This window comes from Epinephelus lanceolatus, chromosome 10, assembly GCF_041903045.1.
Source record: "Epinephelus lanceolatus isolate andai-2023 chromosome 10, ASM4190304v1, whole genome shotgun sequence".
Lineage (NCBI taxonomy): Eukaryota > Metazoa > Chordata > Actinopteri > Perciformes > Serranidae > Epinephelus > Epinephelus lanceolatus.
This window is the reverse complement of record NC_135743.1, coordinates 22,470,666-22,485,773: the sequence shown is the minus strand read 5'-3', so window position 1 is coordinate 22,485,773 and position 15,108 is coordinate 22,470,666. Positions and strand designations below refer to the sequence as shown.

The 15,108-nt window shown below is 41.1% G+C and overlaps 1 protein-coding gene across 1 annotated transcript in view; it reads right to left on the bottom strand.

Annotated features, from left to right (window-relative positions):
- Positions 1 to 2,240: 2,240 nt before the first annotated feature.
- itga8 (integrin, alpha 8) overlaps positions 2,241 to 15,108 on the bottom strand; it is a 58,778-nt gene continuing 45,910 nt past the window's right edge. Inside the window, exons 22-30 of the mRNA XM_033641553.2 lie at positions 13,634 to 13,713; positions 13,069 to 13,149; positions 10,955 to 11,060; positions 9,672 to 9,830; positions 5,893 to 6,009; positions 5,685 to 5,798; positions 3,924 to 4,025; positions 3,707 to 3,829; positions 2,241 to 3,620 (exon numbers count right to left, since the gene is read on the bottom strand). Of these exons, the coding sequence (XP_033497444.1) occupies positions 3,531 to 3,620; positions 3,707 to 3,829; positions 3,924 to 4,025; positions 5,685 to 5,798; positions 5,893 to 6,009; positions 9,672 to 9,830; positions 10,955 to 11,060; positions 13,069 to 13,149; positions 13,634 to 13,713 (972 nt within the window). The 3' untranslated portion in view covers positions 2,241 to 3,530. The remainder of the gene's footprint in view (positions 3,621 to 3,706; positions 3,830 to 3,923; positions 4,026 to 5,684; positions 5,799 to 5,892; positions 6,010 to 9,671; positions 9,831 to 10,954; positions 11,061 to 13,068; positions 13,150 to 13,633; positions 13,714 to 15,108) is intronic.

Here is a 15,108-nt window from a genome sequence, read left to right as displayed (position 1 = left end):
CTCCACTTACATTGAGAACATGCGCGCAGGCCTTCACTTAAAGGGAAGAATAGATGACATATAAATCGCTGTTTCAAAATGATCTGGGCTCATAGTGTCACCTCTGATGAATAATAACATGATTTGCAATTTAATAATTCAAAATGACAAATGGTGTTTGGATTCATGCTGTTATGGAAATATCAAAAGACTAAATATCTGCAGCAGTCGGATCTCAGTGTGCATGGATTCATCCACAGCTCCTGCCCCAAGGAAGCTCCAACTTGTTGACCTCTGCTGACCATTTATACAACTTTGTAAACTAATTCTTCATGTACAACTCAACTTATTGTTGAATAGAAGCATGCATTGTACTGGATGTAAGTAGATATGAGTATTGTTTAAGGAACATTCAAGTTAGACGTGCTAGTGTGGGTTATCTGTAGGCACTGTGCCGGTCCAACAAATATTTGAGGCTGCTACACAGATAATGAATTTGGAGAGATGACTGGAGTTTTACCAATGACATTTTATAAAACACACTGCATAAAACTTAAAGAGACAGTTCACCCCCAAATCAAAAATATTTTTTTCTTTCACCTGTTGTGTTATCAGTCTAAATTGTTTTGGTGTGAGTTGCAGAGTGTTGGAGACATTGGAGGTAGAGGTGTCTGCCTTCTCTCCAGTATAATGGAACTACATGACACTCAGCTTGTGGTGCTCAAAGTGCCAAATAAATACATTTGAAAAACTCAACAGCAATGTCTCTTTCCAGAAATCATGACCCGGTTACTCAAGATAATCCACAGACCTTGTTGTGAGCAGTTTCATGTAGGAACTATTTTCTTTCTGATGAACTACACCTGCCAACCGTATCACTGCACAGAAGGAAGTGTGCATCTACTGCTAGCTCACCTAGCACCACTGAGCTAGCTAACGTTACAGCTCAGCCGAGGAGCACGCCGTTAATGTTTACACCTGCATGCACCTCTCGTCCATGAGTAGATGCATGTTTCCTTCTGTGCAGGGATGCAGTTGGTGGGTGTAGCTCATCAGAAAGAAAATAGTACCTAAATGAAACTGCTCACAAGGTCTGTGGATTATCTTGAGTAACTGGGTCATGATTTCTGGAAAGAGACATTGCTGTTGAGTTTTTCAAATGTATTATTTTGACACTTTGAGCACCACAAGCCGAGTGCCATCTAGTCCCATTATGTTTGAGAAAAGGCATAATTTTCTATGGCCGATATCTCCAACACTCAGCAACTCACACCAAAACAAGCTAGATTGATAAATAGCACTTCAGGTAAAAGGACAAATATGTATTTTTGATTTTGGGGTGAACTGTCCATTTAATACTAAACATTTAGTGGCTTCACAGAACCAGTCTTCCGTCATGTATTACTCTCTTCTTCCTCAGTAACCTACCTGTCTACTGAGAAGTACACACTGACCTTATCAACTACCATCATCGGTGAGCACAAACGTAATTCTCGGATCATCTTGTTGCAGGACTGTCTTAAATGTATGCTGACATCACAGGGTTTAACACAGTCTTGTTCAAGTCATCACCACAAGAGGTCCCTGTCCTGCCGCTCATGTCTCGACATTCTTACTATGCTGCTCCTCCAGTTAAAGTTCATGCAGGTTTAATTTAACACTGCACCAGCTGGGGGAGCAAGAGTCCTTCCTCTGAGGTGGAGACATCAGCCTTTACACTAATAAGGTCTTATTAGAGGACTGACGAGAAAAGATTTTCGATACTCTGATACTATAGTTACATGTCAGTTAATCCTTATGTACATGAAATCAAACATGTTCAAAGCATGTTAAATCAGAGCAAATTAAACTAATATGCTTTATTTCCTAAACACATTTTTCAGTTTCTAATCATACTATGTTCCTGTGCTTGTTTGGCAACAAAATTAATTAATTTCTTCCTCTTCTTTTCTCAGCGTTGTGTTTTATACATTTCCTTGCTTTAATTGGAGTGCTGGCTTGTTTTAATGCTCAAAGTGCTTCTTGTTTTCATTTATTTTTGTTGCATTTTTCTGAAACATGTTAGTTAATTCTTTTTTAACTTTTTCGTCTCTTTTTTTGCCTTTGGCTTTGTGACCTCTACTGACACATTTCTTCTTTATTTCACTGTCTGGATTTTATGCAGTTCTATGTGTGCAAACTTACTAACACGGTTACTAGCTTAAACAAACTAACACATTACAGTTCAGTTGCTTAATATACCAAAGAGGATGAGACAAATAATCAAACAACACTTTATTCTGATAAAACTTCACACTTGATACAGAAACCAAATACGACTCAAACATGACACATGACAGGTTCATTTTAAATTCAGGGTGCCGCTGATGCCCTGACCGCTTTGTTCTGCCTGCCTGTGCATGATAACTTAATATCAGATAAGCAAGTGACAACATTAAACACACTGTTAAATGCCATACAGTACGTGCAGTAATGTACACAGTTTCTCTACAGTGTGTTTTTGATATGGACTGTTTATCTTTGCAGCTAGTTTTTGAAGTCTTATCGTCTGCCACGTTAAAGAAAAACATCCAAAGTTACAGACACACACGAACCTTGAAGTAGCAGGGCAGGGCTTCAGCTGTGGAGATATGATCTGTTTCGTCAAAGATAAAGTTATTCTATCGAGACAATAATAAGTTAGTTATTTGTCGACTCACTTTTCAGAACTCGTGTGGTCGTGTGGTGGGGCTTTACTGTAAACCAGTCCAAGCAATTACTTTTGTTGTTCAGCAACACTGAAATCTATTATACCAATTAATCATTTATATACATAAACAATGGAAACATTAAGCTCTAATAAAATAATGCCAGTGTAAACAAGCTTCAGTATCACGCAACGCCCAAATATTGCACATACATTCATAAATATAGACATCAACTTTGTGCCTTTGTGTTTACGCATGTGGCTGCATCTGTATGTGTGTGTGCCTGTGTGTGTGTGTGTGTGTGGGATAAATCTGTATACAGCCCAGTAAGAAGAAGACTAGGATAAATAAACACTTGGGGAAAGAACTTCATAATTGAATGAAAGGATGACACACTAATGGACACACACATGTACAGTACCTACACACACACACATACACACTCTCACACTCACAAACCCACTTGTGCATAGATCTCAAGTCTCTCTGTGCCTCTCTCACACAGGCACACTGAAATGTTCCGACACATTTAAAGTATTGTCTCCACAACAAAGTCCATTCTGTCTTCAGCTCTGTTGCTTCATCACAATGGATACATTTTAACAATGGACATGTGTGTGTGTGTGTGCTTGAGCCTGTTAAGTGTGTTTTGGTCCCACTCTGTCTGGTTTGAACCTCGTTCTTTGGTCCCAGTCTGTTTGGCGCTGCAGTCTTCAGTCTGTCAGTTTCATTAGAGGCAGAAGACCTCCAGCCGAGGAATGTAGGGTCCAACTAATACAGATCTCAGATCTGATTTAAGTTACTCAGAAGGTGCATATCCCTCCCAAACCGTGGTCCTCCAATCGGGAGCTGTCATGTATCGTCTTAGGCGTCGCCTGTTTGATCAGACGTCAGCTGCTCCTGGTCGGAGATGTCATCGTCAGCTGGTGGCCGCGCCCGGTCGAAGAAACCACACTGAGGGAATCAAATTAACCTATTAGTGTTATACTGGATAATCAAACTACCACAAGGAATGCTGGGTGATGTGTGTATGTATGTACCTTCCACATGGCTAATGTTAGCATGGCCAGCACCAGCAGCCCCAGTAGTATGGCCAGGATGATGACCCAGAGTGGAACAGCAAACGACACATCAGGAGTCCCCCATAACACCAGGGTCCCCATCTGCAGGACACACACAGACAGTTAGGCTTTTGTAAACGCTGGTATGTGTCATTTTTCTCAAAATCACAGACTTCTGTCACTGCCTGCATCTTACCGAGGTGGTGTGTTGAGGCAGGGTGGAGGGTTGAATGCGGTACGGCATGGCTATGACCATGAAGGACACAGTAGAGTTGAGGATGTAGGGGTCGTTGCGCCGCTGTAAGACAAATATATAACATTAATATTTACATAAAAAGAATATTTTAAACCAATCACATATTTTCACTAGAAGGGTACATAGCTCAGACCTCCGTGAAAGCCATTAGTCCAGTCTCCCATAATACACAATCTGCATGTGAAGCCACTCTAGTATATGTCTGGATATATTTCCCAAAGTATAGAACTAAGTCAAAAATGGTCAGCTGTGCATTTTCTGTGTATATTCAAATTGGAAATATTTCACATATTTAACATACATTTGTGAAAACCAGAAAACAGTTTATCATCATGTACACATGTATGGCCACACCATACCAAAAATGCGATGATACAATTGTTCTTGTTCTTCCATAAAACCACTGCCCCTGAGTGGTGTGCTCCATAATGACTGCTTTCTGTATGAAGATTAAGTAACTACATGCGCAGGCTCCCCCAAAGAATTACTGGTACCCGCAAATGTGGATTGTGATATGGAGTCGTCGTATTTCTACAGTTGGCTGTATTATTGGTTTTCTCACTACTTTACTACCATCTGCTGGATCTAAAGATAACAAGTCAAGTCAAGTCAATTTTATTTATATAGCAGCAAATCCTAACAAAGATTATCTCAGGACACTTTTCATATAGAGCAGGTCTATCACCACATCCTTTAATTTAATTAGTGTATGGCATTTATTCCACCAAGGCCAAATGCCCTATCTCACAATGTTAATGAAGGTGAAAAAATAATTTGTGTATCTGCCATGTGATTTGGATCTAATACAAGATTTAATGGGTTCTTTCTTGGCTCATGCTGCACCTTTCCACCAAGTTTCATAATAATCGGGCCGTAATCCTGCTGACAAACAACAGACTGAACCAAAAATATAACCTAAGAGATAATTATTATGTTGGTTTGTCAGACATAAAGTTTGAACTTTTGGCTTTGAGGCAAAATGGATGAGAAGTTCCTAAAGTGCTCCATAAAATAGTAATTTGAACATCTACAGTTCCAGGACAACTGGGTAAACTCCATCTGCTGATGAAGATCATATAATTAGGGTTGTAACGATCCATCCATCTGGATCGATATATTGATTCAGTGATCAACAATCCAGTATCATCAATGCAAAGAGAAACCATTGATCTATATTGTCATCCTTAGGATACGCTTTTATTTTGAAAGTCTGTGTCACCGTCAAACAGCAGAAGGCAGGGGGCAAGCAGTGGAGAGAAATAAATGAATTGCAGTGTGGAAATATTTTCGATTTCGGTTAACTACTCCTCCATTTGTTGTGTAATGTGGAGTCAGTTTAAAGTTAACTTTACTGCACTTAAGCGGTTACAGTAATTTACATTACATGTGTTGTTTTTATCTTGCGGCAGCTTCCTCTGTAATTGATCATGGGCAGATGATATCATCTCATATGTATTGCAGGCCCCTGAATCGTACTGTATTGAATTCGTATCGTGGCAGACTTTGTAATAGCGATAAATATTGTACCCTATCACAATAAAAGCAGTGATTTACACCCCTACATATGATATGACCAAAGCTCCTGAACTGCAACTAAATGGACCTTATTGCAAAGCTGCCTTTATAACTGCTGTTTCAAAGGTAAAGCATCAAGCAGACAATCAACCAAAAAATTTCAAGATGACATATGAAGAGACTGACCTGCAGGAAAGTGTGCGCCCAGAGTCTTGAGCGGATCTTGACCACAGCGCTGTGCCCACGATCCAACCGGCCCACGATACACATGATCCTCAGGCAGGAGATGTTGGTGCAGTTCTGCAGAGAAACAGACAGACGTTACACACCTGTGAATCACGAATAAACATTTGGTTTAGTTTCTGGAGAGAATGTACATGTGTGTGAGGCTCACCAAGGTTTTGCCGCTGTAACTCTGAGCAGCAGTGACGGCTCGTTTGTGGCGGTGAGGAGGAGCGCTGGTGTTCCTCAAGAACCCCAATAACTCAGGTGTGTCCTGCAGAGAGGAAATCTGAGACAAGAGCGAGAGAGAACAGTTTGACTATTTTACTTTTTGTATTTCAGCCACTGGAAATGATTCATCTGGAGTGAGAAAAGTTTTTTGGGTGCGATGAAGCAGAAAACAAAGGACAAATTTCTGCTTTCCTGTTCACAGTCCTGTCTTTTATCTTTTAGCATTCCTTCTACAGCATGTGTTTGGGCCTTTTGAGCACAGTTATTAGTTTAAACACACTGACTATCACACTAGCATGATCTGTGGTGCACATGGGCTCTGATACAGCCCAGATAGCCAACGAGAAGGAGACGATGTTTGACCTGAGGACAGAGAATGCCTGTAAAGTAAGATTTTAGTTTTAAGAGACGTAATAAAATAACACAAAATCACCAGCTGTGGAAACGTGTGACATTTACGGATCTGATCAGAAGGTGTTTTGTTGAAAGAGGGATTTGATTTTATTTCCTGATTGCAGCTCATATAATCAAGCTGACAGCAACAAACACAGACAGCAGACAACCGATGAGACTGAATGACCCGAGTCACAGCTCAAAGAAAGATAACAGCCACATATTTTAATTGTTTCTCCACAGGGAGTCTGGCTTCGGACAGAGGCCTGTGAGAGCAAAAATATTAAAAAAATCTGACATGACTTGCTTATTCCTCTTTGGGCGTGCAGCCTAGCAACGACAGTTTTCTCCTTTTCTTCCTGCAGCTCAGTGGGTAGCAGCTGCAGAAACAGCCCACAGAGGATAATAACGGTATTTTGGCAAATACTTTAGGGTGTGTAAATGTATTATGGTAAAATAAATGTTTGACTAAATGTCACCTTGCTCAAATGTCTCATCCTACAGGGCACCTGGGTTGCAATAGCCTGCCAGCACAGGGGAGAGCTGGGTTCATTTCCAAGTAACAGCAGTGCCTCTATCAACTGCTGCCTTCTGTCAGCTGAGAAATAATAATAATAATAATAATAATAATAATAATAATAACTTTATTTATATAGCACCTTTAAAAACAAGAGTTTACAAAGTGCTTTGACAAACAAAGCAAACGCAGGAATATCCATAGCAAGAGAGTCAAAACAGTGTGGGCAAGCAAAAGCAGGACAAAATTAAGCTCAAATTGAAAACACAGACAGAATGAAAAGACAGAATGTTAAAAGAGATAAGAACAATAAAGGCAATAAAACTATTATTTGTAAATACTAGAAACAAACGAATAGAAGGATAAAAAGACAACATTGCATAATGACAATAGCATAACAAAGAATAAACAATGCGTGTTGATGTTGTGGAAGGGTAAAGATATAAAGATATTTCTATTAATAAAATACGGCTTGATGATATTATCAATACTCTTGAGATGGAGAGGATTAGATATATCAGCAATGAGCAGGTATAAAGAGTCTGAAGCTATTTGCAGATTCTTGTTACCAATACAATATATTTAATTTTGGTTTGGGTGTCTACGTTGGGTGTTTTGTCTTTTTCTCCTACCTCTTTCTTTCTATTCCTTTCATTTCTTCTGCTGTGTTATTTTCTATAAGTCCTAAAAATAGAATGGTGTCTGTATTAGTTTTGTAAATTCCCTAATTATCTTTATATTGCATATGTTTATTCATCAATAATTCATTTATTTCCATATTCAGTAATTTTCTGTGCATAGTGACTACAGTCCCAGTGGTAAAATGTTTAATGTAAGGAGCAAGAAGCTGGTGTCATCATCATCATCATGTCATTGTTTTTGCAATAGTAGTTTCTATCAGTCAGTCAGCAGGGCTCTAATCGTTGATTCTTTTTCACGTACCCAAAGACTATTCAGGTTTGTGGGGGGTTTGTGGGACATTGGGTGAGAGGCAGGGTACACCCTGGACAGGTCGCCAGACTATCACAGGGCTGACACATAGAGACAGACAACCATTCACATTCACATTCACACCTATGGCCAATTTAGAGTCACCAATTAACCTGCATGTCTTTGGACTGTGGGAGGAAGCTGGAACAAATCCACGCTGACACAAGGAGATATTATATTCAGCATGATAAGGAAAAACACCACATTTGTTCTGAGTGGTCTAAAGTCCTGAAATATCTATCTAAGTATCCGACAGTGCAACTCTGACATTTTTAGATAACATGAAAAAATGTAATGTCAGAGTTTTTAAAAAATAGGAATACACTAACATAGTGTTTGTTAAATGTCTTACATATGATTTCTTTTACACCTTATGTTTGCATAGGTGGCGCGGTGCTGCAGTAGTTAGCATTGTTGTCTCACAGCAAGAGGGTTTGTGGTTCGAACCTGGGTAGGGAGAGCCCTTCTGTGTGGACTCCCTGTGTGAGCATGGGTTTTCCTCCCACAGTCCAAAGACATGCAGGTCAACTGGTGACTCTAAATTGGCCGTAGGTGTGAATGTGCGCATAAATGGATGTCTGTCTCTATGTGTCAGCTCTGTGATAGTCTGACGGCCTGTCCAGGGTGTACCCTGAATTGCTCAGTGTCAGCTGGGATAGGCTCTAGCCCCCCTGACCCCTAACAGGATAAGCTGTTACGGAAAATGAATGAATGAGTACGCTTGCATATATGTGATATTCAACTTGTTCTCAGTTCATAGAAACCGAATACTTGATTGTGCTCCTTGTAGTCTCTGAGATACAGCTAGTTTCTGATTATACTGTAGCCTATTTAGTCTTAAGGCACATGCTACTACTGTTTTTTTTTTTCTGAAGAAATAATGAAATGCCCAAAGGCTTTATATAGTATGATAAGAAAACCTCTGCCGACTGATTTTGAAAATATCTTTAGATTTGTGCTTAGAGAACACCTCCACTGGAGGGAATACAAATTGCTGTTGTGGGCACAAATTGGTTAATATATCCTTTTCAGATTTACTGATTAATTATTTAGCTATTAAATGTCAAAAGTTAACTTCTGTCCAAACTGATCTGATCTTAAAATTCCTTTGTGTGAGCAGCAGTGAAGAACTCAATAGCTAGTATTCAGTTGTACATGTACGCTCTTCATACACTCCTCACAGCAAGGTGAAAGAAGTGTCTGCTGACCCACTGTGTATCAATCAGTCTTGTCTACACGCAGGGAATGACAGGGAAACTGAGTGATGTTGGGAAATTGGAAAGGACCCCCCCCCCCCCAGAAAACAACAACTGATCTCTGATCACATGCTGTGTATCCGCCTCATTTTGTTTTCCTATATGATTACAGCTCGTAGCATTTCACTCTCTGACATAATTATACACTTTCAAAAATCACTGTGTGTTTTCTTTTTGAATTACTCTGCAGATGATATCATAGATATTGGAAACTGTTCCAACTCTAATTTCTGCTAATAAGCATATTACTGCGTCCCCCATCGTTTTGAGCCAACTGGCAGAGAGCATGGAACGCAGCCAGAACAACGGGTATAATTATGTTTTTAAATAAGCAGGTTTTAAATGATGGAGAAAGGGGTAGATGAATAACCCGTGAGCAATATAATAAATAAAAGCCTGAAATTGCAGTGGTCTGATAGAATGCAACAAAGCGGTTAGAAATACTATGAAGCATATTTATTTCCACTGCAGGCAACGTGTCCATAATCATATATCTGGTTCCTGTAATGAGTTTTTGACGTCTGCATGCATCAGTGTGTGTATGTTCATATATTGTTGTGTTACCTGAAGGCCGAGCGGGTTGAGGCTGGTGTTCGTCCGGCAGCTAATTGGGCCGTCAGTTTGAATCTCCATAGCATACAGCAGGTTCTCGTCACGGAAACGGGAAGGCCAGCCGATCTGGAGTTCAGCCTCACGAATACTGCTGGGACCGGAGTTATGGAGCTGGAGACAAAGAGAGGGAACAGGAAGAAAAAACAGAGTTCTGTCAGTATTGTGCTCTTTTCTGTCTTATTAGTAGGTCTCATGTGACTGAGGCTATAATTAGGTTATCATAACTGTGGGATGATGACACAGGCCACCTGCGTTATAGTGAAGATACTAACGCAGCCTTCAGTCACTGGGGATTGAAATACAAGACAAGTAAAAACCTACAGCATCACCTGGCTCACGACTCACATCAAAATTAGGATAAATGAATTATGAGCTTAAATGAACCATCAATTCAATAAATCCTCATGTTTTACCCCGACCTGTATTCTCTCTTTCTCCCTCTCTGCACAAACACACACATGCACACACACACACATGGTCATTAACACTGAGGCAAGTCATCCAAACAGGACATGATCCTGGTGCTGCAGGGCAGGAATTCTGCAACAGCAAAAAAACTCCTCTCTAACTAGAAGCAGCTGCCAACTGGGAAAAGTACCGCAAATGAAAATCATTATCAGCTGCAGGACAGGCCAGACGCGGCTGCACTCTGGTTCAATGAAGCAGCCGTCCCTTTAAAACAAAGGGAAATCACATGTATGGCGCACGGACGCAGACATGAACATACGCCTATTGTAAACTGTCGCCAGTCTGTCTGCCATCCTCCCTCCTTCTATCTATCTATTTGTCTGTGCCTCTGTTTGACCTTGTTTTTCCTCCCGGTGATTATTACTCATTACACTCTGTCCAGTCTCTAGGATAATCCTCTTTCCCTTCCTTCCTTCACCCTCTTCGCCTTGCTCCTTATTCCCCTCTGTTTCCCCCCTCCTCTGTTTTCCCGCCTTCACAGCAGTAATTACTCCTGAGCTGGAGACCTTTGATCAGCCAGAGCCCAATTCTTTATAGAGCTACTGGTTTTACCGTGTGTGTGTGTTGCTGTTTACTTCACCTTGCAGAGCCCCCTGCTTGCTGCAGCTTAATTTACAACTTCCCACACCTCTTTTTCTGCTCTTTTCATCTCAACACTCCACGACTTTCTGACCAGCAACAACACTTCCTCATCTCGTCGTCTCCGAGTACCTCTACTTTCACCTTCTCATGAGATTTAGCCGTTTGGACGTAGGCCGTGCGCTTACCTCATAGATGTGTGTTACTTGCGGTCCCACATCATCCTCTTTGACAGGCTTCTCTTTGGGTTCCCAGCGTGGGAATGGCAGCACCACCTGAGATGGATGAGACACCCTGTAGAGAGGAGAAACAGCTCGGTGACACTGATGCATACACACACTCACAGACCATATGAATGTTGACAGTGTTATTGGTCACTGTGATCATTCGCTGAAGTGTTTTTTGGCCCCTGTGTTTTACAGTCGCAGAGGGATGGGAACATGTCATGTCTAGTGCAGTAAAGTAGCATGGCTACAGAGACCAATAACTGTAACCACTGTTCCCACATATTTCCATGGACAATATTTCAAAACTTCTCCATAACTTTTCAAGGACCCATAATAAAACTTCCATGATAACATGAACATTGCTCCATCTTGCAGGGCAATTATATAAGCAATAGTGGGGCTTTACGTGGATATGGAAACAATGGGATTCATCACCCCACATGCTATATCACACTGTCACTACATTATTTTTCCCCTATGTAAACATATCAGATTCAAACTCAATTCGAACATAATTCCAGCTGGCTTGCACACATGGACGCATATTAGCGCTACGTTATGTCAACAGCCACTGAAAATAAATTTGCTGTTATGTCACATAATGTGTAAGGTTATCCAGGAAAGATTACTGTAATGATTCATTTCGTTACGCACAACAACATCCCTGGCTTTTTTCAAAGCTTTCAAGGTCTTCACTAATTCCATGACTTTACCAGAACTGGAAAACAAGACTGTGAAATTCCATGACTTTTCCAGGTCTTCTACGACCATGGGAAATCTGTATATCAGTGTACTGTACCTGTTGGCACTAAGTGGTCTTCAAAAATCTGAATCTGTCCTTTAACAGCTATCTTGTGATATTGGAGGGTCAAGAGTTTTATGTCAGCAAGATATATCAGTGGCCATTGTGTTTCGACTAGAGGTAACAGGTGACGCGCTGATTAAGACGTTCTAGTGTAAACGCAACGGTTTATCCACAAATTATTAGTGCCTTGGATGCATGTTTGGACCGCCTGCCTGTACCATGGACTTTCACACTGAGTGAGCATTGTTTTTAATTTTGTTTAATTTGTAAAATGTGACCAATATCAGATTCCTGTGTGAACTGATCGAACTGAACTGACCCACATGCGCAAAAGAACAATAACAGAGATGTCACATGCAGCAGCACGTTGTCATATTTAAATTAACATGAAGGCCACTAATGTCAGCATTTACTGTTTCATTTATAAGTTGTTTTAAAAGAAAGCCAAATTTTTAATTATGGCTTTTTGTGGAGCAATGGCTGCTACTTCTGTGTGGAAGTGTGTGGATACAGAGTCGTAGACGGGAATGGGGGTAACGTGAAGTGAATGGCTATACTGAAAGAGATTTATCCCAGTGCCTCAGTGCCCAATCTGTCAGCGCCTTTCCATGAGACTTTCATGGCAAGACACTGAAAGTAGCATGAGCTTTGATATGGCATTCAGACTGAGGACATATTGCAAAAATCAGACCTGTATTGGGGACCACATATTAAAGTGGACCCGATCCAAATTGAAAGGATCAGATTCCTAGTGATATGTGCTGTTCACACTGTTATGGAAAAAAGCAGATTTGAGTGGATGCTGAATGGACACAGCTGAGGAAGGACACTTTCAAAGCACAAACACAAGAACATGCATGTCCTTGTCTCTCTCATCCCAGGTCCTCCTCTGTTTGTACGTGCAGCTGACCACACCCAAACAACGCCATGCTGGGCTCCAAGCTTTGAAGTGTGTGTGTGTTTGTGTGTGTCATCAGTGGGCATACGGGCATCAATGAACATGTCAAAGGCTCACAAGTATCCCATGTGCACATGATTACTCAAATTTATTTCTAGAGATGTGCTTTCATGCTGTTTTCCATCTGTATATAAACATGCTCTGCAAATTTAAACATTATAAAAGGGGCAGTAATATCCTGCAAACACTGAAAAGTTTAGGGCCGAAACCAGATCAAGTAGATCTCTGTGAAGCAGACACGGCAACAAAGAGTGTTGTCACCGTTTCCCGGAGAAGACGCCAGGCTCTCACATGCAAAGATGCTTGACTCACCCCCGTAAATTGAGTTGAGCTTTGGCGACGATGGACAGATTCAAACTGACTGGGTTGCTGTCGGAGTTATCTCTGTTTGAGCTGTGGAGAGATTCACAGGGGGTTTAGATAAAGGCATAAAATAAAACACACATCACTCCGAAAAAGCTGTACATCCTATATCTATTTGCAAAGACTTCACAGGAGGCTGCGATATAAAACGTGTCAAAACAAAAGCTCATAATAAAGCTGTGTTTATATGTTCAGCTGACTCCAAAAAGAATTTCCCTGGAAGCAAGCTTGGCCAGCATTTAACCGTCTGTGTCTAGTGATGTGATGTATTGAAATCAATTAAACGAAGCAAACAGTGGACATGTTGTGTGGAGCTCGTCTTCTCTCTGATGTTCCTCTGGGCCATGTGCCTTCTTCTGTCTCTGCGGTTAGTTTCATCAAACCACAGCGACAGGATCGGGACAGACACAGAACTTATTTACATGGCTCAGAAAGACAAGCAGCTCTTTGTGTGTGTGTGTGTGTGTGTGTGTGTGTGTGTGTGTTTGTGTCTAAGAGTTGGTGGGCGTGTCACCTGTGGATCTGTAGCTCAAAGCTGATCTTTGGTCCAGCATCTTCAAGCCTTTGGACAGAAAACCTCAAACCAACAGACAGCTGGGAAAGAGTGTGGGGAAAACGTGAAAAAAAGAGAGAGAATATATAAAAACCATGTGACAGGAGAAGGAGGACAGAAATAAGTTGCATCTGTACATCAAAGGCTACATAAGTGTTTAAAGTGACCAGTGATAGACAGTAAAAGCCATGTTAACTAGGCTACATCCTTCTATGTTGTTACATGATAGGCAGAAGATCGCGCGCGTGTGTGTGTGTGTGTGTGTGTGTGTGTGTGTGTGTGTGTGTGCGCGTTTGTGTTGACAACAGAAGAATTCTAAAATCAGAGAAAATCCAGACTGCGTTCACTTAAAAGCTACAGCTAAATTTCTTGTCTCTCCCTGGTTTAAATCACCTGTCCTCCGGGCTAACTCAAAACACGTGGAGGATTTAATTCATCACCAACTGTACGACAACAGTGTGCGCGTACGTGCCAGTTGCCGTGTGACAGTGTGCATGTGCGAGTGTGTGTGAGCTCTACTGAACAACAGGTCAAACACATGGTCCAGAGCGGGAAATGACAGCATGCAGACGTGCACTAACACTTCACGAGGCAGGCCTGCGGGGGGGTGTAGGTGGGGCGTGGGACTACAAAGTCAGCCGGGAAAGATCTAAAGAAACAGACACCAGATGTGTCGTTCAGAGAGACGACGTCACCATCAGCTATGATACTGTCATAGCCTAAGGAGGAGAAGAAGAAGAAGAAGAAGAAGAAGAAGAAGAAGAGCCTGACAATAGTCTGAAGAGGTCAAATGCTTCTCATAAAATCTGTCTTCTGAGCATCACTCCCCATCTTAAAAGGTGGCTGTTAACTTTGTAGTTTGGTCCTTTAGCGAGAACAGCAGCTGTGGTCAGCTTGGATTTATGTTGGTTGTTATGGATTGTACATTTTCATGGTGGAGAAAAATCATCAAAACATCCACAGAAATCTCCTCAAAACACTCTCACAATGTTGTCAGATTCTCTGCTGTATTTGTATTCAAAATAATTATGATTTTCCACAATATGGCTGAACGCACTGCTTCTGTGTTGGGCTGTTGCCCTCCTTGAAGCTACAAAGCTTCGCCACAAGCAATGTAGTTAGCCACATCTTGGCATAAAATGATGATTCTTTGGAACAGTTCTGAGAGAAGTGGTTTTATGCCGAAACAGTGGGTTGGAGAGTTTCTAAAGACATCATTATACTTTTTTGTCAGCCATTCAAAGTTGTCAGTATTGACATCTATCAAAACAAGTAAGAGCTCAACTGACCACTGCTGCTGTGCGCACAGAGGTATTAAACCACAAACTTTTAACAGCTACCTACTGAGCTTAAAGGTATACCATGAAGGATTTTTCAAAAAACAATGTATAGACCAAGCAAGCCTGGTCTTACTCCAAAGTCATTGAAATACGGCA